Genomic DNA, 25,218 nt, shown 5'->3' on the forward strand with positions numbered 1-25,218 from the left:
TAAAGTGATTATAGTACAGACACTTCAAAATCAAACCAGGTGGGATTCTGAGTGTGGTTCTGTCCTGACACCAACTGGTCTTACCAATCTTGCTCTTCCACAGGACTAACTAAGCCACTTGCCTCACAATCTGGAAGTTATGAAGCCCAAGTCCTACAGATAGGACTCAAGTCCAAGCTGTCTTTACCAGAATTTCCTCCCCAGTGTGCCACACACACCTTCTAACAGTTTAGGGACTTGATTTTAATACACCTAGGAAGGACTCTGAATTCCACAAGGGGTAGGTCAGGATATTGTTATAGTGGCCACAGCGTTTCAAGGAGCCCAACGATAGAAGAAAAAGTCCTGACTAGATTTGAGAACGATTTCTTGTTATGATGAACCAGAAATACAAGATTCCACTGAAAACTCGAACAGTTGACAGAATATGGTTGAACTTATTTAAACCTTCAAGGGAAATAGAGGTTCAAACAAAGCCAATGAATGAAGAGGCTCAGGATTGGTTTGGGATAAACATAAGGACAATAGCATTCCAGGGTGGGTATCTTCTGAATCCTAGAAGGTATGTGCTATCATTCTAGCCCTTTCTCTGAACAACCTGCCCAATCAAACGGCGATTTCCTCTCTATTGCAGGTGTAAGCCAACAGAACAGCAGCTCTTAGGACAGGATACAAAGCCAAGAGCAAAGTTATTTCAGGGTTGAAGTGCACAGACCCAACCCACCAGCACACTTGTCATGTGGTGTCAACTTACATGGGAAGTAACTTTAATCAAATCTGAAGTGCTACCACGGGTAACCTGTTATGTGGCCCTGCGGCTATATCAGTGTCCCTAATTTACTACCCCAAAATATCAATGTGGCAGAATTCATTTTTGAGCTTCAGATTTTCTGAACAGTTCTAAGAAGCTATTAAAGATTATGTAGAACAACCGTTTCTCAGAAACCCAGGAAGTAACACTGATGGGCTCTTTCTGGGGCTTTATCCATTGGGACACAGAAATGACGAGAGGAATGTCAGAATATCAGAGCATATGACAGATGAAGGGAGGCAGAGGTGGGAAGAGTGTGTTCTAGCCACAAGGCCACCACATTCATGTTTAAAGAGAAGTCAGAGCGATTGGGGAAAAAAACCCCAAACACAAAACAAAACTCAAGTCAGAGGAAAGAAAGGTTTCATACAACACAGTATCAAAAAAAGTAAAAGGAACACACTAAATGCACAAACTGGTGGCAAATAAGTCCATAGCCTATTGTGATAGGTCCTTCCATCATCGATCAGGTTTCTTCTCCATCTGTTATCTCAAGGTTATTTACAGATGTGGTGACTTTTGAATAAGAGTCTCTCACAGTAGGGTGGACAGGTTTCAATCATTGGTTTCTGGATCTGTTTGTGCCATGTAGGCATCCAACTCGGCATCCAGGTGTCCTTTTGTTTTCGACATGTATGCATCCAACTGGTTGTCCAGCTGCTCCTTGGTCAGCACAGGGCGAGTGAGGGCACCTCTCCCTCGTCCACGGCCTCGGCCTCGGCCTCCAAAGCCCCCTCTTCCCCGACCTATCATACCCCGACCTGGCCCAAGGGGAAAAAAAGGAGACAGTTACAAGTAGGTTTAATGGATGTTATGGCAAATGCCCCTCAGAGCAGCAGGGCCTAGCTGAGAAAGGCTGAAAGGGCAGGGCAAAGAGGAGAAATCTGGAAAATAGGAAACACAGTGGGTAGAAAGCAACACATGGAAAGCACACATAATGAATCCCTGTTTACATGCTCATCTCTATGTGCTGACTTTATTGTCAACAAAGGGAAATTAACTGACAATTAAAAGAATCTTAACTTCTCCTAAAACAAATGTATCTCAAGTTTGAGACCCACTATCGGTTCATAATTAAAATACATTCTAGATAACCCCACTCAGTAAGATAGGGAGGAAGTAAAAGGGGCACAGAGAAACAGGGGGGAGGGCTAAACAGTTCTTAAAGCCTTATTGGAGATCTTTCTGGAAAATTATCTTATCTCTTCTCAATTTGTTAAACCTAATGAGCTCACCCACCCCACATTGGGAGCCTGATGAGTTATTCTGACATAGGAACAAAGTGAGAGGATGGGCGGTGGGATACATTTAGAGTAGCCACTTCCATCTCAGATTCTAGTCGCCTTATAACAATGATGGTTATCTGAGAGGTGGTTTCAATCCACTTAAAACATAGGCAAGGTTTCTGGAAAGCTCCTTTAGACTCCCCCAAGCCCTGTAATGCTCTCTCAGAAACCAGGTCAAGATAATCTGGAAATATGCTATTTCATCCTGAAACCCAAACTAGCTTGTACTTCACTCAGAAAGCCAAACATATAATGGGAGCGAAGAAAACAAGTCCTTGGCTATCAAATTTCCTTCCCTAACAGTTATTACCCTTTGGCAACTTCAAGGTCATCAATTATGGAAGACCCACCACACACTGCAAAAGACCAGAGCAGATAGAGGCAGAGGCCACAGGAATAGGTTTTCTATCCCGCCCCGGGCAGGTGTTGTTGAGAGTTTTCCACTAAGCTCTAAGTCAGAAAACTCCCATGAGATTTGGATTAACGACAGCAACACCATTAAATTCTTTCCCATCTGGGTCATGAGGTCACAAGACAAATATCACTAAGTCTCAAGGGTAAGATTATCAACAAGAGTCTGTCAGTTAACTGACATGGTACCTTCTTGCTTTCTAAATTGCTTTAAAAAAAAAGTCATCTCTGATTTCCTGTAGACACAAACTGTGCCCTGACTTTACTTGGCTTCAAAGTCAATACCCAGTTCCAATCTCATCATCCTTTTAAACTGCTTCATTTTTGTATACCTCCCTTCTTTATTCTCAGACTCACAGTGTGGTTTTGAGCTATGGGATGGGTGTGTGTGGTGGGGCAGGGGCACAGAAAGGTAAAACCTTAAACTGACAATAGGACTTAAATTTGCAAGAACCTGGAAAAAGACTGCATATAGTTTGGCTCTGACATGTACCTGACTGGCTCTCAGACAACCCATGACAGACTTTCGCACTACCAGCATGTGAATTTAGAAAAGAAGCCAGTTTCAAAAAACAAAACAAGACAAACAAATAAGCCTGCCTATGACTTAAAGCTGTGCAGAAAGGTGGCTCTGAGTTTTGAAGGGAGAGAAATAAGGGGGAGCTATTCTCTGAAGTTGGTAGCTGACTAACCTCTACCACCGATTCCGCCACGACCCATAGCTCCACGCCCTAGGCCCCCTCTCCCAGGACCTCCACGACCTCGAACACCACCTCTTCTTAAGCCCATTCGGGGAGCTACGGCTCGTCCACCTCGGAGCAGGTTTTGACCTTGGAGAGGAGGCATACAATGTATATGCAGGTAAATCCAAGAGAAACAAAGTAGACTCTAACCAAAGGAAGGAGGTGAGGGTTAAGTGAGAGTTAATTCAGTTAATTTTTAGGTTGGGTTGGGGCAAGCTGTACACCAAGTGTGAACAGATCAAACTGCTCTTTATTCAATCAATTCAGTAAGTCTGACCACAAACCCATTGAAGAAGCTGGAAGTTAATTAGTAAGTACATACAATGAATATCTGAATAACCAGATAGGTGCGCCTAGCATTACCATAGATTTAAAAATAAATGATATGGTTCCTGCTCTCAATACATTCTTACAAGGGACAAGAACAACACAGGGAACAGTGTAACAGTGCCCAAAATATAACACGTAGCTATGGGTCAACTTGTTCTCTTTTCCAAATAGAACAATGTTTCACTAGCACACAGATGGTTAGTTAAGATACAGGCCATGGGACCAAATATTTCTCAGATCTGACTTATTTCTAGAACTTGCATGTGCTTTGATTCAAGCAGCAGCAGGGTGTTTAGACGGAATGGAGATGACATGAATTACCTGTCGTTATGCAGGTCATAGCCTCTCACCATTGCACATTATCAGAAAGGGAATGGTATCGAGAAAAGACATGCAGCACTATTAAAAATACGTGATTTCAAAAGTTATTATATTAATACAAATTCAGGATTCAAGATGTTAAAACAAATGTGTCCATAAGCAGCCCAAGAGAAAAGGAAGGGGTAGGCCCGACAATGATCAAGTACACAGCACTGACCTCGGAGCGACATCCCGCCCCTAAGCAGGGTTCTGGTGGCACGTCCCCCACGCAGTCCTCCTCGGGGTAAGCCTCTCTGGATTATGGGCAGGCCTCGTCCTCCGATTGCTCCCCTGGCCAGGGTCCCTATGGGTCGGCCTAACCGTGCCTGGATGTTACTCTTACCCAGGCGCTGCTTTAAGCTCTTCTGGAAGAAAAGGTGTTGGGGGATTGAGATCAAAAAAAGCATTCCAGTGGGATTCAGCAACTCAAGTGCAGAGAAAAAGAAGCAAGTGAGATGGCTGTGTGCAGAGAGATAAATAAACCTGCTGTAGGTGTCACAAAGATCCTAAACCAGAAACTAGCCTTTGCCTCAGGACATGGTATAAAAGGAGAATTCTGATCCAGCTTCAGTACGGTCCCCTGACATTGGCCCCAACACAAGTTACCTCTCTAGTCTGGCTACAGAAGCCATAGACCATTCCTCGGACTCTGTATCTCAAATCCTGGATTCTGCTGTTTTTGAAGCACAGGTTGACAATGATATGACTTGATTCGTACCTGCCCAAGGACTACCACTGTCTTCAGAAGCTTACTCAAACACCATGGGAAGTTCATCACACTCTGGGAAATATTAAATTATAAGTTCATTTGAATTCTTGTCATTTAAAAACAAGATTTGATTTTTTCAGTCAAAGAGGCCAGGGTGTTCCATTTTTCCTTTGAGTATCTATCTCCAGACGGTCCACTTTTTACCTTAAGATGTAAATAAACACAAAAAAGTCAAACTTCCTTTCCTTACATTTCTTAAATCGCTATTAATTCCATGTCTCCCCTTGCAAACACCTCCATTAAGCCAGTACAATGACCTTTTAATTAAAAATACTCAAATGTATCTCCAGTGAAAAGGCCAACTTGCATTAGAGTTAAGACAGGTGACCTACAATCACAAAACTCAGGGCTGTATTTTAGAACAAGGACACACCACACATGGAGATTTTCAATAAACTGCCCCTCAGAAAGAAACTATTAAAACCATATCTCAGCGAATGAAATTCCTTCAAAGTAAAAGGAACTGTGTAGCCTTGAACACAACCAAGGCCCCAGCAAACCCGTTTTCCTATAAAGCCATCAGTCAGTATGAATGAAAATAAATTCTGTGTATCCTCAGACTTCACCCATAGATGGTTACCAAGGACTTTTTCTTTTGCAACCACATGCTTTGAGTTGTTATTATTATTAGCTTTCTAGCACAACATAATAAACTGCTTCTAATTAAAAGGGCAAGCTCTGAACATTATGCACCTAGGCATAACCAACCCTAAGAGTCTGTCGCATCATTCCCCTGACGGCACACATTAGTAGGAGGTCAGGACTTCATTCTCCAAATCCCTTCTGTTCAGTGATCCTGAGTATATTCTCCCAAAACCTGTGCTTCAGGGGATAATGTATAGAGACCTCAGCAATAGAAATCTCTAACACAGCAAGCTTAAGGATGTTCCTATACCATCTAGCTTTACTCTAGAGCTAGGCTGTAATGCTAAGATTACATGTGGCTATTTAAACTTCAAGTAAATAAAATTTAAAAACCTCCTCAGTTACACTAGCCACATTTTGAGTGTTCAATTGTCACACGTGGCTGGCTGGTAGCTACCAAATTTGGAGAGCAGATAAGAATATTCCCTTCACTGCGCAAAGTTCTATCAGACACCTCTGCTCCAGAGGCTACTTTCTGCCCAGCCTGTATTTAAAGCTTCTTCTAGAAAGGTCCCTTGGAATGATCTGCCATAGATTTATCTTTAGCAATTTAGAACTGCCTCTCTTGGAAAATGGTGGGGCCCTTTTAACCGCTTTCCTGGGTCAGGGACAAATACAGGAACTCCAAGGCTTAAGGTAGCTGAAGCAGAAGGCCCTGTTTATTTTTGGTCAGTGAGCCCAACAGTTCAGGGTGGGGGTGGGATGGTGTTATATTTAACCGCTGAATTTATGCACAGCCATGCAGTGCTACCAGTTAAAGTCCTTACAGTTGCATGGCATCGCCCTCCAGACGCCCAGCCACAGCTTGGACATATCCTTCCACAGCCACTGTCCGGACTTGCATATAAAGTCTATGAATAATAAAGAGCAGGTTTTATTTCAAGTCTGATTAGGATTATCTCCTACTGGAAGTCTGAAAAATAACCTACTAATTCTTAATTATTCAGTGCTCTCATTCTATTTTACTGACATAACTTTAGGTGCTGTGGAGATGAGGGTCACCTTACTCTTTCTCTATTTTAGCACTGAAAATCCTTGACTAAGGCTGTTCAGACTTCCTATGCTCAAGGAAGAAACAAGAAAATTATTTCCCTCATGTGTAAGTCACTCAATAGGGAATAAAGCATTTTTTGAAAGTCATCTAAAACAGACACCAACATTTCTTTGTGGGAGAATCCAGTCAATTTACTTTAAGGGCAAAGGATCAGAAAGAAAGAGATTAATACTCATTGATAACACAGAAACAGGCCACTGATGGCAAACTACCTAAAAGAGAAAGACAACGAAAGTTACTTATTGGTACCTGCCAAAATGGGAATTCTCTGAACTTCTCTTTCCTCCAGAGAAGTTTCTGCTTTTGCCCTGAGCCACCTTACAATCATCCATCACGTCCTGACAGCCTCAGTTGGACTGCCTGACAGAGATCACCAGCTGCTTCTGGAGCATTAAGACTCATCTTCTCACCTGCTTAAGTTTTAATGCTGCCTGGACAGAGGGTCTATTCTCCATCTGCTGGGCCAGTCTTCTGTTTCTGGCACTGGCTAGCTGCTGTTGTTGCTGCATCGAAGCCCGAATATTCACTGGCATCGGCTGTTTGTTCTTCAGCATATTAGTAAAGCTTCAAGGTCGAACAGAATGGATGTTTAAATAAAAGCTTTATTACAAAACATTTATTGGCATTTTCATGGCTTGCTAGACCAGGAGCTCCAGATCCCACGAACTTTAAGTAAAAGTGGTACACTTAGATCAAGGCTGATGTGGGTTAAAGACTCCTCGGCTTCCACAAACTTGCAAGAATCAGAAACTCAGAAACGCAGCTAAGTGCAGCAGCACATTCAATCAAAAGTGATAACAAGGGCTCAGGGTAACGGCTTTTAGAGAGGTGGGAGGTATGAAAAACACGCAATAAGCAGATATGAGGACAACAAAAGACAGAAAACGTAGTTTCAAAGACAAACAAAGAAAGCCAAACTCTTGGGAGAATTGGAGGGTGGCTGTAAGGGCGAATGTAGGGAAGGACCAGAGCACCTTCACAGCCCATGGAAGTAGTACACCCATGTAAGTCATCAGAGTAGATCTCACTTTCTTCATGTATTTGTTCGTTCAGGAACATAGAAGTATGGAAAATCAGTATATCACAGTGTAAGAGGTAAGAAGCAGTACATATGCTTCAGAAAAAGCAAAAGCAAACATCAAGTCAATCTTCTGGATCTTTTGTGGTCTAACATCAACTAAATAAAATCACTGGTCAAAGGCGCTCAATAAAGAGCTTTTGGCACCCTAACTTTTTTTAGTCTGATCTGATTACTTTTCCTGACTGCATGTGATTATTTCTGAGAAAATCAGATTACTTTAATCACTTAAAAGCTTGTGAAGACACTCCTCTGTTACTCCTGTCAAAGTATGTTTAATTGCACAAAAAAAGAACACTTAACTGTAAAAGAATCTAACACAAAAACAAACTAAAAGCAGAATTCAAAGAAAGAGAAATGGAGCAAAGCAAGTGCCTCTTACAAGGCCCAAGAATGGCATTCAAGGGCCTTTGGACATATCCACAGCTTGCTGCCTGCCTCTTACAGGCCAGACACAACACTGCTGGCCTTGGACTGAGCAGCAAGCCTCCTGCAGCCGAGGTACCATGCTACCGAGCTGCACCACCCCTGTATCAATGTAAAAAAAATGTGAAGAAGAGGGAGGGTGTGAGGAGTCTTTTTAAAATACATCCCACCAGCTAAATATTTCAGACAGCTTAACATAAAAATCTACTGATAAGGGGTTTTGAAACAACCGCCCAATTTGTTTCGTGTACCACATCAGATGCAACTAAAAACAGAGGTCTGTAGCCTTCTGTTGGTATTTACAACTGGTTTTTGTGCATCGGACCCCAGGGCCAAGTTAAGTAATGTTTTCTTATGAACGAGCTGAAGTTGCTGTTGGCTGCCTCACCGCTCATTTAGAGACATCTTGGTGGTGCTTTTTAGCACAACTTTCGGCGCTGACTGTGCAGCCATCTTCAAATCCCGAGAATCTACAAAGGACAATTAAGAGGATAAACCAAGTCAGACCAAGGATCCCTCGTCTCAAGGGCAGCAAGGGCCCGACAGGCAGGACAACGGACGACCTGTCTCGAGGACCGACGCTCGCCCTGAACACCGCTCCGGGGGCTCCAGTCCCCACACACTTACGGCCAATCCGGGCCTGGAGGCCACCGCCCGACCCCCAACGCGACAGAGCGGACTGGTCTTAACCCGGACCGGTCCTCGTCAGCCGAGGCCGCGAGGAGCCTCCGCACACACACGAGGGTCCCAAGGCCCTCACTGGCCCCGGCGGAAGGAGGACCCACGGGGCGCCCCCCTCAACGCTCCCCACCCGGACGTTGGTTTCCGCCGCCCGCTCCCCTCCCCGACACCGCCCCCCACCGCCGGCTCCGCCCCCCGGGGCCCGCCGCCCCGCCACTCCCCCCACGCTACGGAAACGCACCGAAGGAAACGGACGCCAGTGCGCCTCCCGGGGCTGCCACCACGGCTGCGGGGCGCGGGCCGGGGCCCGGCGGAACCTGACTTGACTTGGTGGGCGGTTGGTTAGAGATGTAAGCGGTAGGTTGCTAGGTTAGCTCGTTGTTGCCGGCCGGCTATCTGGTCGGCCGGGTCGCCTGCTTGCCCGGCCTGCCCTTTCTTGCCTTGTGTCGGTGCCACCACAGCCGCCGCCGCCGCCTCCCGCTCGGTGTCCAAAACAAAATGGCCGCCACGCCCAGAGCCGACTAGGACCGGCTAAAATGGCGTCGACGCAATTACGTCAGACGTCAGATCCGCGCACTGCTAGGGGGCGAGACGTTGAACGCTACGCCTGCGCGAGGCTTGGGGCGGAGCCCTAGGGAGTAGGCGGGGTCCGGGCCACTACTCGCCCCGCCCACCGAGGGGCGTGGTTAGCGCGCGCCGGCCCGGCTCGCGGAGGACGGTGCGGGGGCCGGGGAGACAGCCGTTCCTCTGTCTTCGCGGCGCCTCGGCCTCGCTCAGGGCGGCCGTCCGCAGCTCTGCGCGTGGGGTGTGCCCCCTGCTCCCGGCCGAGCAGCACCTGCTGCTGTCTCCGAGCCCCGAGCCCGGGAGAGCCAGGGACGCCCCCGCTTCTGCTTCTGTTCCTCGTCTTGAATATTGTTAAAGCCCTGTGGGCGTTGTGTCCGCGTTCGCCTGATGATGCCCTCCCCATCCACCAGTCTGTGCACCTCCATGCACACTTTCCCTGGGCTTTCCCTGGGCCTGGGTGCACAGTAGGAACACGCCGGGGTTGGGCAAATGAGGCACAGGCGCTTCTTTGACTCTTCTGCGCGTAAGTACATCAGGGTCTTTTGTTTCCCTCCCAGCACCTGCACGTGTGTGATGGTCTGCCATCCTTACTGAACTTCACTGCTCCTTCACAACGTCTAGCGCACGGTAGGTCCTCAGTAAATATTCTCTGCAGACTGAAGGGGAATTCTGGCTTTGTAGCTGAGAAGCTGAAGTCTCCTACATTTGCAGCTGGAACTTCGAATGCCTACCTTCCTGGGCCTTGAGCATTCCTCAGCCAGGAAGATGTAATGTCCCCTTGACCTCTCTCACAATAAGATCCTTTACCAAATAAGGTGACTTGGGAGTGAGGAACCTTGACTTTCCCACTCACTTCCAGACCCCAAAGGAGACAGACAGCAGCTGGCCAGAGAAGAGCCTTTAATGAAAGATGAGTTGCAGGCCTGGCCCACTACTCTTGCGCCCTTGGTGGAGGGTGGGCAAGGGTAGGAGTGTGGGGAGAGAAGCAGGGGGATGGGGAAGGGCGCTGGCCACTGGGGGTGTCTGCTCAACTGTTTTCCCAGAAGAAGTTGTTACAGGCCACTGTGAGGGCAGCCACCAGCACCACATACTCCTGGAAGTCCACCTCCCCATCTCCATTCTCATCTAGCTCTTTCATCACCTTGTCCACAGCATCCGCATCCTTCTGGGCCTGTGGAGGGAGGAGATGGAGAGGTGGGTACATCGCGAGATAGATAGTATGGAATTGGGCTAGGGAGATGGGTGATTGGGAGGAAGGAGGGAGAACTACATCAATTATGGGACTGTTCTGAATCCTCTTTAACACTTGGGCAGCCCAGGTAGCTCAGCAGTTTAGCGCTGCCTTCAGTCCAGGGCCTGATCCTGGAGTCCAGGGATCAAGTCCCGCATAGGGCTCCCTGCATGGAGCCTGCTTCTCCCTCTGCCTGTGTCTCTGCCTCTCTCTGTGTGTGTCTCTCATGAACAAATAAATAAAATCTTAAAAAAAAAAAAACACAAAAAACTAACACTTGTGGCCTTCTGTTACCCACCAAATAAGCTCCTTAACAAGGCAGAGTAATAACAACATTGATGACTGTATGGTGAGTGCTTATATAAGAGTAGTACACTCGAAGCTTTACAAGCATTGTCTTGTAAAATTGTTAATTCTAGCACAAATGCTAGAGGAATAAACAAATTAACAGTTGGTGGTTAAATAATGTGCCCGACTCACACAGCTGGAAGGTGGCAGGATCAGAACTGAAACCCCAGGGCTGATAAAACCTCGAAGCTGGTGCACTTACTACACTTACTACTGGCTTCTGTATCATAGAGCCCCTGTCAGCATTTGCAGCCTACTTTTCTGCATCTTTCATTCAGGTCAAAACTACTGAGCGTGCTCCATATTTTTTTTTTCATGCTTTTGTTTATGCAGATACCTCCTAAAATGCCTACATTTACCCTAATAATATTCCAAAGGAAATCCACGGCTCAAGTGCCCCGTCTTTGGAGAAGCCCCGTTCAGTCAGGTTACTATTGTCCCATAATCCTTTTGGGCAATTCTGTTAATGCTCTGTGTAGCTCCTAAGTGGCTGGCCGGAGACTTCATGGGGAGAGGGTCTAATTGCTTCTGAGTTTCCTGCCAGCAGACTGGGGGCCTCTTTTGGTCCTTCAACTCTGCTCTGTCCTCAATAGTTCACTTCCCAGTGTTCATGGTTTACTTTCATGTCAGTCTTTCCCTCCTAGACTGTGAGCCTTCTTAATGATGCATCTGCACAGGTTCTAGCACTTAACAGGAGATGAACAAATTAGGGTATTTTTGTCTTGAAACAGGATAAGTATGGGAGCCCAGAAAAATCCAGGAGAGAAGTCTGGCAGAGGAAGAAGATGATTGGAGTGGGTTGGGGGTGGGGTGGGAAGGTGGCAGAGAGGTCCCCAGGTGTTCCTCCTCCCCTCACCCATACCACCCTGTACGCCTGCCCTGTGCTCACGTCCAGGAAGCCGGAGAGCTCAGTCTGCAGCAGCTCCTTTAGCTCCTTCTTGCTCAGCTTGTACTTGTTTCCCTCCTTGCCCGAGTGGGCATGGAACACATTGATGAGAGTCTCCATCGCTGTCTCCAGCTCAGAGCCCATTGCGTAGCTCACCTACCCACCCCCCACCATGGAAGTAAGTAGGGGACCATGCTCAGGGAGGGTATCTGAGGTTGGGGTGAGGGGAGCCCTCAGACCTGGCCTGGTCCCTTACCTGAAACCGCCATGAGATCAGAGCCACACTGCACTTTATCTCTCACTGAAACTTTAGAATGTGGGAACCCAAGCAGGCCTACCTCCAGGCTTGTTCTCTCCCTCAATCCATATCCCAGCCAGAGGGACTCAGGGCTTGGGCTGTGGAGGTGGAGCAGCTCTGGACCTCTGCAGTGGCTCCAGTGGCCTCTGCAGTGGCTCCTGGCTGCCAAGGTGGACACTGAGGAGGGTGAGGCAGGCAGGCGGGAGTGGTCACAGGACACTGCCAAGCTTTCTCTGGCTCTATTTTTACTCTGCTCTGCTTGCCTAGCACAGCCCAGCTCTGCTGCTGAGGGTGGTGGGCTTCATTCCCCCCCACAGCCTTGATTCTGCTGTCTGCTCCTAGCAAGGAATCAGTCTGACGCCCTCAGCCAGCCTGATGGAGTCAGCCAGAGTGGCTGGCCTAAGGCTTCATGCGGGAGGGGGATCTAACTGCCTCTGAGCTTCCTGTTGGCAGACAGGCCTCTTTTGGTCCTTCAACTCTGCTCTGTCCTCAACAGGTCGCTTCAGCTGTGCTGGGGTGCACCTCCATTACCTCTAGTTTGGTTCCTCCTACTTCTCTGCAGAATCAGGCCTTCCATCAGGTGATGGTGGGAAGGGAGAGAGGAATGGCCAAGCCTTTCCCCAGAGCCAGGGCTCCCAGTGAAGGTGAGAGGAGGCCTCTGGGGCCTGGTCCCTCCTGCTGCTCACTCCCCCACCTAGGCCCAGCCTGGATGATGTGAGGACAGTTCGTAGGAGAATGGGGCCATGTATTGGGGGGACAGACATGAAAGGCTGAGTGTGTCCTCTGAATTCCAGAGGCTGGTGAGAAGAGGGAAAAGGAAGGCTTTGTTGAGGAAGGGGACTGCCATGCCACTGGGTCTCTTTCTTTTGGTCTTGGGATGGTCATCCCCTCTGCAGCCTCAGGGGACAGCTCTGGTGTCTCAGATCAAGTGTCTTTGTCCTCCCCCAGGCCTGAGGGCTGAACAATGGGCCCTGATCGAATGACATTCCATCTTTACAATGGGAGCCTTGTGAGTGTCACCTGAACTTTGGACATGAGGAACAGTCATCAAAGAGATGTGGGGAGATGGAACCCAAGCTGAGGCTGATGGAGAGAAGAGGTTGGCTGTCGGTGGCCCCATTATTGGCCCCATCCAGTAGGGGCACTTGAGCAACCTGGGATTTTATGTGGGGGGCATTTGGAGAGGACTTGGGCGGGGGGTGGGGGTAGCACACAGCAAAACAGAAGGAAAGAGTTGAAGGAAAGAGGAGTTTGGAAGTCTGGGCCAAAGATGGAGGAGGGGAAAGGCAAGGTCATGTGAGAGGAGAGTTGGGAGTGGGTGCAGGACCTGAATGCCCCCTCCTCTTGATCTCACGTGGTCCATGCTCTGCCACCCCCAGACTTCCCTGGGACCTGAGTTCTTGGCAAGGCTAGGGGACGGTCAGGTGGGGGCAGAAGCCACAGTTCCATTTGCTTTCTTCTGCTTACTCAACTGGAAGCAATGTCGGGGATGCCCTCCCCACCCCACCCCCAGCCCCTGGGAGATTGAGGGAACTTTGGAGGGCTCCAAGGAAGCTTGGTGTCTGGTTTCCCCACTGGCTTCTTCGTTCTCTGAGGAACACTGCACACCTCCCTCTGACCTCCACTGGCTTCCCTGCACTACCATCCACACCTTGTCTCTCCCAAATCCCAAACTGCTGTCCCTGGAACTCTTCCCAGACCATCTCTTCCCACCCCAGACTTTGGGAGCCCCATCCAAGCCCCCTCTCCCCCTAAGCTGGCCACAGCAGAGACCCAGCACACAGGGTGCAGGACACTCACCGTCAGTCAGCCTGGACCTGAGGTGGGGGCAGGTTCTGGACAGATGGACAGTCTGCAAATGTGGTTAACGGAGCTGTGTGGGGAGACTAGTCTTCAGGCCTTCCCCCCTGCTGCCCCCCCTTCCCACCGGCTCCACCCCTTCCCAGACAGACACCCAGGGGGCCAAGGGGCCCAGAGTGGACAGAGGCGCCCTCTGTCTCCCGAGCTGGAACAGGTTGCCCTGTGTCCTGTCCAGCCTCACTGGCTTCCCCTCCCCCACGGTCCCCCAGGCAGGGCCCGGGAGGACAGGAGGAAGGGAGGTGGGAAAGGTCCTGGCAGAGACAGGAGAGGGACGATCCTGATCCTGCCGAGGGCTCTCAGGAAGGGGGCCTCTCCGTCAATCACTTCATCTCGGGAGTCTGGCTGGGGGGCCCCGGCCTGATACCCCCTCAGAGGTTTGAGTCCTAATCTTCCTCCGCGGAGGTCTCAGCGGGGTCCCCCTCTCAGGGATCTTGGGCTGCGAGGTCCTTCTCAGGATCGCATGGGGGGTTCTCTGCGGTGCTTCTCGGACTGCACACTCAGTCCCTCCAGGCCGCAGAGCGGAGAGGGCCAAGCGGCTCCCCACCGCCTCCCCCTGCTGAGGTCCCACCCCGAGGCTGAGGGGCCACGGGGGGCCACTGGGGGCAGGCGAGGCGCGGGGGGGGGGGGGGGGGGGGCGGGGGGGGGAGCCGGGCGAGGCGGGGGCGGGGCGGGGCGGGCCTGGGCGGAGACTCCCTCCAGCATCCAGGCCGAGGCAGGACACCTCCGGGCCGGGCCTCTGCTGCCTCCCGCCCTGCGGTCCCTGCGGTCCCTGCGGTCCCTGCGGTCCCCTGCGGTGCCGGCGCCCACCGCCCACCTGCCCCTGGCCTGGCCGCCGTAAGCCCCGCGTCCCCGCCCTGGGCCCCGGGCCGTCCCTGAGCCAGGAGGGCAGTGCTCGCGGAGGGGAGGGCGGGGAGAGGCCGCCGGGCGGGGTCCCCAGGCCTGACCCCGGGTGTGGGCCGGGTGGCAGGGGTCCCCGCGCACACAGGCCAGGAGACAGCCTCCTGGGCTCTGGGGGCCGGAGGAGCCTCCCAGGAAGAGCCCTGGGACTGAAGCCTACAGAGAGGCCACTCCGCCGGGGTCCGCTCAGACCACGCAGAGGGGCCCCGGGAGCTGGGGAGAACCAGTTTCTGAGCGCCACCGCCCTTCCCCCTCCGCCGCGTCCACTCTTTCCTGCTCCGCATCTCCATCCCTGTCCCCGCCCCCTCCCCGTTGCTTCCCTGTAATTCTTCTCCCAGGCCGGCCCGAGGGGGCAATGCCCCGGCAGGGGCCCTTGGGTCTGTTCTGACTCTGCCTTTCCCTCCTTTCCTGTCCTGCAGAGTCCTGATGGCGGCGGAGCCCCTGACGGAGCTGGAGGCCGCCATTGAGACAGTGGTCACCACCTTCTTCACCTTTGCAGGGCAGGAGGGCCGGAAGGGCAGCCTCAGCATCCATGAGTTTAGGGAACTGGTCACTCAGCAGTTGCCTCACTTGCTCAAGGTATGTGGGGGTCTTATGTGGGGGTCTCTGGGCCTGAGACTTTAGGAGACAGTGGCTACAGGATCCTGTGGGTGTGCGGTGATATTCCTGACACAATACTGTGAACGCAGGGTTTGAGTGACTGCGTGTGTAGCTCAGTGGCTGTGTTGGTGAGCATGCAAGTGTGCTACCCTCAAATGGTGCTGTGGGCACTTGTGTCTACTCTGTGCTTCCCTGGTCTCATTCCCCCAGTATAGGAGGGGACCCAAAGGTGTTTCTGGGAGAGTTGTAGACCATCAGTGCTAGAAGGAGGCCAAGAGAAGACAGTCCAAACGCCTCACTTCACATGTACAGAAACTGAGGCCCAGCTGCAGAAAGGGATTTGCCAAAAAATAATAAAGTAGTGATAAAAGCTCAGGGTAGGAGGGACCTGTAAGTAACCATTGGCTACTTCTCACTCCCTCTGGGAATCCCCTTAGTAATGACCCTGATAAGGTCATTCTTTCTCTCCCACTTGGTGGACAGAGTAGGAATTTAGAGTTCGTCCACTTGGGTTGCCTAATCCTCCCAGGCTGTTAACAGTTTCTTTTACACCCTTTCTGAGAATTCACTGGCAAATGAAGTGTGTGCATATGGATTAAAACAAAAAACAAAAAACTAGTCTTGGAAGCTCAGTCTATCATCCATAAACCCCCTACAGTCTTAGACTTCTCAGACCTTTCCCTTCGTCTTCTTCCAGGAGACTTGAGACTCCACAGGAGGTGTGACATTCCCTGCGGCCTTACCACATAATGACTGGTTTTCCCTCCAAATCCAACTCCCTCTGGGCCTGGAGATGCAAGAAGTGACCTCTTTGCTTTTTGTCACTGCTTCCAGATCTTGGTTTCTTCTTCCTAAGATGCACAGCTCCTTGGAAGCTCATGGGCCACCTGCCCCCCTTTTCCTACATTCCTTGTAAGTTCAGCTCCTGCCTTGCAGTTTCTCACCACTGCTTTCATTGCGGTCCTCGGTCTGCACACAGAAAATTCATCCAACACCTGGGCCTCCACACTTCATCAACCCCTCACCTTCAAAGATTCTGTCCTGCTTCAGAACAGCCCACTCTTTTTCCGTGAGCACCACCACGTGCCATTCCAGCTCTGTTCATCCACTCCAGCATTTCCCCGACTGTGGGGACCACCACATTTTCTTTCCCATGCAATCCCCGCCTGTCCTCATTCTCTTCTCACCCAGAGGGGTCCTAAGGCTCAATCAACTTCCTTGATTCTTTTTTTTTTTTAAGATTTTATTTTTTTATTTATTCATGAGAGAGAGAGAGAGAGAGAGAGGCAGAGACACAGGCAGAGGGAGAAGCAGGCTCCATGCAGGGAGCCCGACGTGAGACTCAATCCCAGGACCCCAGGATCACGCCCTGGGCCAAAGCCAGGCGCCAAACCGCTGAGCCACTCAGGGATCCCAGCTCCCTTGATTCTATTTCTCCCTGTCCTCATTGTTTGACAGAGTCTTTTTTTTTTTTTTTTTAATTTTTTTTTTAATTTTTTTTTATTCATGATAGGCACACAGTGAGAGAGAGAGAGGCAGAGACACAGGCAGAGGGAGAAGCAGGCTCCATGCACCGGGAGCCCGACGTGGGGTTCGATCCCGGGTCTCCAGGATCACGCCCTGGGCCAAAGGCAGGCGCCAAACCGCTGCGCCACCCAGGGATCCCTGTTTGACAGAGTCTTAATCTAGGTTAAGGCCAGTATTTCACCTGCATTAACTTGATGGTTAAATCTATCATTTTTTTTTCTCATATCAAAATAAGGCAAAAATTTCCATTCTCAAAAAAAAAAAAAAAAAGAAAAACCCAAAACAAAACCCAGTCAATGAATCTACAAACCATTCTGCATTTGCTCTTGTATAGCTGAATCTGCCTGCAGAAAAAGGTGCTGCCGTGTTGACTTGTCCCACTTTATTAATTTTATTATTTATTTTTAAAATTGAAGTATACTTGGTACACTGGGTTGACTTGTCTCAAAATCTTTATTTTTTTAAAGATTTTTATTTTATTTTATTTTTACGAAATCACTTTTTTTTTAAGATTTTATTTATTCATGAGAGACAGAGGGGGGAGAGAGAGAGAGAGAGAGAGAGAGAGAGAGAGAGAGAGAGAGAGGCAGAGACACAGGCAGAGGGAGAAGCAGGCTCTATGCGGGGAGCCCGACTTGGGACTCGATCCTGGGTCTCCAGGATTGCGCCCTGGGCTGAAGGCGGCGCTAAACCGCTGAGCCACTTGGGCTGCCCGATTTTTATTTATTTATTCATGAGAGACACACACAGAGAGGCAGAGACTAGACAGAGGGAGAAGCAGGCTCCTCGCAGGGAGCCTGATGTAGGACTCGACCCCAGCACCATGGGATTATGCCCTGAACCAAAGGCAGATGCTCAAGTGCTGAGCCATCCAGGTGTCCCATCTCTCTCTAAGTCTATAACGACAAGCTCCAAGGGGACCCTGGGCACAGCCAGCCAGTTCTCCATTTCCCAATTTGGTTCACTCACCAGCCCTTTCAGATGATAATTTCATAATGTTTCCTGTCTTCTCAAAGGTCCCTCTCTCCACATTCTTCTCAGTGAGAATTTTCTTGGAGAAAATAAGAGCAATCAAGAAACTCCTGTGTACTGTCTCCCCAAATCTAGGAAAGAGCTGCATCTCCCCTGCCTGCCTGTTACCTGAAGCATCTGTTTCTGCCCCAGGCCAGTCTCTCCTCTGCTGCCTGGCTCCATTCTTCTCACCACTTAAAATCTGGACTCTTTCACTTTCTTCTCTGTCTTGCATCATCAATTTTCCCTCTCCACTAGATTGTTTTGATTGGTTCCCAAATATACTGTAATATCTCCCATCTTAACAAATGAAAAAAACCCTTCTCTCTTGGCTCTATAACTCTCCCCAGCTATGTCTTATATCTTTGTTCCCCTTTATAGCAAAACTCAAAAGCAGCAAAGTTACTTATATATATTTGTTCTCCTGTTCCAAAATGCTCACTCCTTAGGTATTGGCTAGGCTTATTCCTCACTAAAATCCAATTTCTTTTCAGATGGCAAATCCTCAGCTTGCTTTCCTTCACCTCTCACCTCCCTTGTGCTCTGTTCCTTTACCCTCTTTATTTTCTTTCACAACACACCCATCACAACCTGACTTACGTTACACACTTGAATGTTACCAGGAATATAAGTCCCATGAAGGAAAGGAATTGCTCACTGTTTTATCTCTGGTACTTAGAGCAGTGCCTGACTTCTAAGTAGGTGCCCAGCAAAATGTCAAGTAAGTGAAATTGTAAAAAAATTATTTAAAAAGAGTAAGAATTGTTGAGTAAATGAATAAATGCATCTTACCTACTGTTCTACAAATGCCTTTTTAAAAATGGAAACATGCGGGCCCCCCTGGGTGGCTCAGTGATTGAGTGTCTGCCTTTGGCTCAGGGCCTGATCCCAGGATCCAGGATCCAGTCCCACATCAGGCTCCCTGTGAGGAGCCTGCTTCTCCCTCTGCCTATGTCTCTGCCTCCCTCCCTCTCTCTCTCTGTGTGTCTCTCATGACTAAATAAATAAGTCTTTAAAAAAATGGAACCATGCATATAGGATATTTTCCCATTTTAAGAACATGATGCACTGCACATGATGGTATATGGGTTAACAAATGTATGCAGCTGAGTTTTTATTAAAGGACATTCTCATGTCCGTTTTCTCTCTTTTGCAAACTTCTTTGTTTACATATCTTTACATACTTGAGGGAAATATCTACTTAGGGTAAATGTGTGGCAGTAGAAATGTTAGGTCAAAAGGCATGTTTGTTTTTCATTTTTATGGCTATTTCAAGTTTGCCTCCCAGCCAGGCTGTATTAGGTTTCATAGCCAACAGTGTATGCAAATGCCTGTTTCCATGTGTCCTTGTCCAAATCAGGTCTTATCAGATTTGATTTTTGCTAATCTAATATGTGGAAATGATATCTTGTTCTGATTACACTTACTTAGTTCTGACTGAAATGGAACATTAAAAATTTTTTTGATGGACATATGTAATCCTTCTGTGAACTGCTTATTTCTTTTATTAAAGAGATTAAAGAGATTTTCTTTTTCATACTGATTTATTGTACTCTTTGTAGAATAAAGAAATTAGCCTTTTGTCTATTATATGTGTTGCAAACATTTTCTCCTAACTTGCCCTTTGTTTGTCCTTTGACTTTATTTTTGGTAGTTTTTGCCATACAGAATATAAAATTTTTTTATGTAGTCAGATCTTTCAAAGTTTTGTGAATGGCTTCTGTGTTTTATGCCACGTTTGGAAAGGTCTTCCCGAGTTTAATGTATCTTAAAAAAACCAATTTGTTTTATTATTAAAATTTTCCGGGCAGCCCGGGTGGCTCAGAGGTTTAGCACTGCCTTCAGCCCAGGGCCTGATCCTGGAGAACGGGGATTGAGTCCTACATTGGGCACCCTGCATGGAGCCTGCTTCTCCCTCTTCCTGTGTCTCTGCCTCTCTCTCTCTCTCTCTCTGTGTCTTATGAATAAATGAATAAAATCTTTAAAAATAAATAAATAAATAAATAAATAAATAAATAAATAAATAAATAAAATTTTCCTACTGATGTGAAATACCATCTCTGTTATTTATTCAGTTCCAGTGCGTATTTTGGATCTCGTTACTGTGTTTCATTAATCTGTTTATTATTTATTGAGTACCAATTTTGTTTACTGTAGTTTTACTATGCTTTAATTACCTGTAGCATTAGTTCTCTCATTATTCTCATTTTTCAAAATTTTGTGGTGGATCCTGCAGTTTGTTTTTCAAGAAGAATTTTAGAAACATTTTTAAAAATAAGATTTTATTTATTTATTTAAGAGAGAGTGAGCAACAGAGAGAGAGAGAGAGAGAGAGCATGAGCTGGGGGAGCAGCAGAGGCAGAGGGAGAAGCTGACTTCCTGCTGAGCAAAGAGCCGGCCTTTGGGCTGGATCTCAGGACCGTGGGATCATGACCTGAGTTGAGGGCAGAAGCCCACTGAATGACCCACCCAGGGACCCTGAATTTTAGAAACATTTAATCATGTTAAATGAATCCTTTGGAGGGGCACCTAGTGGGTTCAGTTGGAGGGAAGCATGTGACTCTTGATCTCAGGATTGTGAGTTTGAGCCCCACATTGGGTGCAGAGGTTACTAAAAAAACATAAAATAAAATAAAACTAAAAAAAAAAAAAGAATCCTGTGGATATTTTATTTTATTTTATTTTTTATTTTATTTTATTTTATTTTCTTATTCATGAGAGACAGAGGCAGAGACATAGGCAGAGGGAGACATAGTCTCCCTGCAGAGAGCCCCACGTTGGACTTGAATCCTGTGGATATTTTATTAGCATCATATAAAATTATATTTCAGGAAAAATTAACATCTTTACACTGTTGAGTCTCTCTCTTAAAAAAAAGGGTACAGGGATCCCTGGGTGGCGCAGTGGTTTAGCGCCGGTCTTTGGCCCAGGGCGCGATCTTGGAGACCCGGGATCGAATCCCACGTCAGGCTCCCAGTGCATGGAGCCTGCTTCTCCCTCTGCCTGTGTCTCTGCCTCTCTCTCTCTCTCTGTGACTGTCATAAATAAAAAAAAAAAGGGGGGGGGAATTTTCTTTTCTTTTTTTCACCCTCAGAATTGACTTTTATTTCTCCAAAAGTCGTTAAGGGTACATTTTTCTATTCATGTTTTAGATTCTTTAGTTCTTTTTTCTTCACAAAAGCTTAATAAATTTCTTAATTTATGCCTAATTGCTTTATTTCATTTTTTGCCATTTTATTTTATTTTTTAAAGATTTTTAATTTATTCATTTGAGAGAGAAAGACAGAGAGAGCACAAGCAAGGGGGAGGGGCAGAGGGAGAGGGAGAAGCAGACTCCTCACTTAGCAGGTAACGTGATACTGGACCTGATACTAGACTCGATCCCAGGACCCTGAGATCATGACCTGAGCTGGAGGCAGATGCTTCACTGACTGAGCCGCCCAGGAGCCCCATTTTTTAGTGTTTTAAGCAGGATTTTTCATATACTTTATGACTGGTTAATATAACACCTAAAAAGTACTGGGTTTGTGTGTTAATGTTGTAAGCAGATACTTAATCATTTCTAATAGTTTTTTTGGGGAAAAGATGCAGAATAGTGGATAAGAGCATGAACTTTGAGTCAGGCAATCTAGGCTCAAATGCAGATTCTAGCATGTCTTCCTTGGTCATTTACTTTTTCTGAGTCATCATTTTTTACCTGTGAAATGGTCTTCTAATAATACCTTTCTTGTGGGATTGGTCTTGCATTTATTCAGTCAGTATTTATCGAGCATCTACCATGTCCTGGGCTTTGGGTTGCAGTGACAAACAAGCACGTGCTGTGTGCCAGATGTTCTCTCTGGCTCTGGGGTTGTGAAGGTGAGCAAGGTGGACAGAGTCACCGTCACACTCAGAGATTGCGAAGTTCCATGGGGGAAGGCATGTACCGTGTTTAGCAGAAGACTTGGAACAGTTGGCGTGATCAAGGGCTTACAGTTGTGGAAATGTTAGTCATTATCACTCTTGGTTTCTCCTACCTATGCAATTACATACTTGCTAATATAATAAGAGGTGAATTTGCCTCTTCTTTCTTAGTACTTACAGTTTTTCTTTCTTTCTCTTGTATATTTTCCCCCCTCCCGATACACTGGGCATCTTTGCCTTCCACTGACAATGCTTATAGCGTTTTACAATTAAGCATGATTGTGGGCTGGCGGGAGTGGGGTGGGGTGGGGCGGGGAACACACCTGGCTGGCTCAGGGGTTAGCATCTGCCTTTGGCTCAGGGCGTGATCCTGGAGTCCCGGAATCGAGTCCCACGTCGGGCTCCCTGCATGGAGCCTGCTTCTCCCTCTGCCCGTGTCTCTGCCCCCCCCCCCCGTGTCTCTCATGGATAAATAAATAAAATCTTAAAAAAAAAAAAAAAGCATGACTGTGGGGGCACCAATGCCAATGAAGCATCAGCTCAGGTCATGACCCCAGGAGGGTCCTGGGATTGAGCCCCATGTTGGGCTCCCTGCTTAGTGGAGAATCTGCTTCTTCCTTTGCCCTTCCCTCTGCTCTTGTGCACTCACTCTCCCCCCCCCCCAAATATATAAAATCTTATTATTTTTATTTTTTATTTATTTTTATTTTTTTTAGAGATTTTTATTTATGAGACACACACACACACACACACACACACACACAGAGAGAGAGAGAGAGAGAGAGAGGCAGAGACAGGCAGAGGGAGAAGCAGGCTCCATGCAAGGAGCCCTACGTGGGACTCGATCCCGGATCATGCCCTGGGATGAAGGTGGCGCTAAACCGCTGAGCCACCCGGGCTGTCCAAAATCATATTACTTTTAAAAAGCATGATTGTGGCTTTTACAAAGTTCTTGCTTAGTGTTTCTATGAATGAGCTTTAGCTTCTGTGCATTTGGCATGGCTTCTTGGCCTCCCTGCAATTTTTTTTTAAGATTTTACTTAAATAATTAAGATTATTTCATAGGCCTGTCATGGGAAACTTTGTCACAGACAAAATCCTTTGTTGCCATTGCCCTGGTCAATCAGGTTAATAACCAAAGTGGAAAAAGGAGACTATATAGGGGTCATGCAAATGAGCAACTTAGGGCTGTGAATTTCTCTAGCTTTCTGTGGAGGACGAAGGGGCCTGAAAGGGTGCTACTGATGGCCTCTGGGGCTGCCCAAGCGTCCTGTAGCGGACCCACCTCACCTGTAGGCGACAGAGCATTGTGTGCATGTCTTGCCAGCTCTATGTTCACTGACACCATGTGTGTGGTCCTGCTGGCAAAGACTACAGATCAGGTCCCCCATGTCCTACTGCTGCCACCCTTGGAGCTCACACAGCTTGGAGAGGTTATTCAGTGGCAGACACCACGGCAGTGCTGTCCTGGGGCTGCAGCCTCGTCCCATAGAAAGAGAATGGAGATTAGTTGTTCTCTCCTCTCTCGCTGTCTTGAGAACTCTCACTTCTAACCCGCCCTTTCCTTTGGTGTCCTTTCAGGATGTCGGATCCTTAGATGAGAAGATGAAGAGCTTGGATGTGAATCAGGACTCCGAGCTCAAGTTCCATGAGTACTGGAGACTGATTGGGGAGCTGGCCAAGGAGATCCAGAAGGAGAGAGCCTTGGAGATCCGGAAGAAGTAAAGCCCCTGACCAGGATAGGCTGGGCTGGGCTGGCCAGCAGAACCCCACTCCCCTCAAATAAAGTCTCTTCCTGAAAATACACATTTCTCCTACACACCCTGCCCTGCTTTCTTCTCTTAAGAGTAGGTGGTGGGAAAGCTCTGCCCTGACCTGAGAGTGGGTCCAGAATTATGAGCTCTTTAAGGACCAGGAATATTACTCCTCTTTGAATACTCTACAGCATCTAGCACCAGGTCTTATACAAGGTAGCTGTTCAATGAATGGTTAATGAATGAGTATATGAAAGGGAGAGAATAGATCTCTGGGGCAGGTGAAGTGACTCCTGGGGCTCGGGCAGATGGTCTCAGCTCCCACTTTTCTAGTACCTGAGTTTTCTGCTATAGAATGATAATGATAGCAGTGAATTTGTGTTGAGGGCTGGCTATGTACCAGGCACAGTACCAAACAATTCCTGTGTTAACCTAGTTAATTCTCACAGCCCTTTGAGGTAGGTAGTATTCTTTTCACATATTAATTAAATACTTGGTTATTTAAAGATTTTATTTATTCATGAGAGACACAGAGAGAGGCTGAGACACAGGCAGAAGGAGAAGCAGACTCCCCTTAGGGAGCCTGATGCAGGACTTGATTCCAGAACTCGGGGATCATGTCCTGAGCCGAAGGCAGATGCTCAACCGCTGAGCTATCCAGGTGTCCCTTTTTTCCACATTTTAATTTAGATTCTAGTTAGTTAACATACAGTATGGTATTGTTTTCAGGAGCACACTTTAGTGATTCATCACTTCCATACAACGCCCAGCTCTCATCACAACAGGTGCCCTCCTTGCTGCAGGTCCTGTCTAGCCCATCCCCGCTCACCTCCCTCCAGGGACGTGCTATTTTTAAGTCTTGTATCAGAGATGAGGAGACAGATTTTAGAGAGCCTAAGCTCACCAGGACAAGAATAGGGGGAACTGGGTTGCTGTTCCATAATGTCTGTGATGAACTGGGGTCCTCTCTGGATGGGTGGCTTGGGAGAAGCAAGCCCTCCTGTCCTTCCTCCCACCATAGCAGGGGTGAAGCAGAAGAATGGACACAAGGTGTGAAGGCTGGGATGGGCAGTGGTACATCCTCTCTATTCTTCTGGACTTGAAGGGTATGTGGTTTGCATTGCCCGCCACCAGAGGGAGCAGAGGTGGGGCAGCCCGGGGCTGGGCAGGGGGCGGTGGGTAGGGGGGTAGTGGCCTTGCCGCCTTCCAGCTGAGGTCACTCCAGGGTTTGGTGTCCATTAGTCCAGAGGAACATTTAGGCTGAGGCAACCTCTGTACCACACACCAGAAAGGGTCCTAGATTGAGACCTTTGATCTAAGTGCCCTCAGACTGAGAGACTCTAGAGGAACCCCCAGGGGGGGACCTTTCCAGGGGTCATTTGGCTGAGACATCCCAGAAGGGATCTCACAGGAGCTTCCCCACAGTGAGACACCCTAGGAGAGTCACCCAGACGGAGACTTCTCACAGGGACCCCGGGTTGAGGCACACTTGGAAAAGCCCTCAGATTGAGATGAGATGCTCTTGGGAGGGCCTCTTCATGGAGACACTTCTAGAAGTACAGGGGAGTCCTAGCAGGAGACACAGGGAAGAGCATTGGGAGACATGCTCCTGACCTCAGATTTCAGGCTTTGGACCCCACCTCATCATGGGCTGGACCCCCCTAACTCCCCTGCCTGTCTCCCTCCCCTTCCCCATCTGGTGGTGAAGGGCCCACTGGGGATGTCATCCTGGGCACTGGATTGGG

General features: G+C 48.1%; 3 protein-coding genes across 6 annotated transcripts; 1 reads left to right on the forward strand and 2 right to left on the reverse strand.

Moving 5' to 3' along the window:
* Positions 1-350: 350 nt before the first annotated feature.
* On the reverse strand, positions 351-9,108 carry CHTOP (chromatin target of PRMT1). Of its 3 annotated transcripts, none has more exons than XM_055324239.1 (6): positions 8,836-9,108; positions 8,302-8,383; positions 6,820-6,973; positions 4,120-4,303; positions 3,201-3,338; positions 351-1,572 (listed from the first exon to the last, which is right to left on the reverse strand). In XM_055324239.1, exons 2-6 carry the CDS (start codon positions 8,364-8,366, stop codon positions 1,367-1,369), a joined length of 747 nt encoding a protein of 248 aa, XP_055180214.1. In that variant the 5' UTR covers positions 8,367-8,383; positions 8,836-9,108; the 3' UTR covers positions 351-1,366. The 3 variants fall into 3 exon arrangements, with proteins under 3 accessions (XP_055180214.1, XP_055180212.1, XP_055180213.1); XM_055324237.1 differs by having other exon boundaries at positions 4,120-4,306; XM_055324238.1 differs by lacking the exon at positions 8,836-9,108 and adding an exon at positions 8,541-8,697 and having other exon boundaries at positions 4,120-4,306.
* A 933-nt stretch (positions 9,109-10,041) lies between these two features.
* S100A1 (S100 calcium binding protein A1) lies at positions 10,042-13,853 on the reverse strand. Its single transcript, XM_055324256.1, has 3 exons — positions 13,722-13,853; positions 11,627-11,779; positions 10,042-10,329 (listed from the first exon to the last, which is right to left on the reverse strand). The coding sequence occupies exons 2-3, from the start codon at positions 11,765-11,767 to the stop codon at positions 10,186-10,188; spliced, it is 285 nt and encodes a 94-aa protein (XP_055180231.1). The 5' UTR covers positions 11,768-11,779; positions 13,722-13,853; the 3' UTR covers positions 10,042-10,185.
* A 166-nt stretch (positions 13,854-14,019) lies between these two features.
* S100A13 (S100 calcium binding protein A13) lies at positions 14,020-23,523 on the forward strand. Of its 2 annotated transcripts, none has more exons than XM_055324252.1 (3): positions 14,020-14,155; positions 15,098-15,257; positions 23,301-23,523. In XM_055324252.1, the coding sequence occupies exons 2-3, from the start codon at positions 15,105-15,107 to the stop codon at positions 23,442-23,444; spliced, it is 297 nt and encodes a 98-aa protein (XP_055180227.1). In that variant the 5' UTR covers positions 14,020-14,155; positions 15,098-15,104; the 3' UTR covers positions 23,445-23,523. The 2 variants fall into 2 exon arrangements, with proteins under 2 accessions (XP_055180227.1, XP_055180226.1); XM_055324251.1 differs by lacking the exon at positions 14,020-14,155 and adding an exon at positions 14,482-14,615.
* Positions 23,524-25,218: the final 1,695 nt, after the last annotated feature.

The sequence above is a fragment of the Nyctereutes procyonoides genome, unplaced genomic scaffold, assembly GCF_905146905.1.
Source record: "Nyctereutes procyonoides isolate TBG_1078 unplaced genomic scaffold, NYPRO_anot_genome, whole genome shotgun sequence".
Lineage (NCBI taxonomy): Eukaryota > Metazoa > Chordata > Mammalia > Carnivora > Canidae > Nyctereutes > Nyctereutes procyonoides.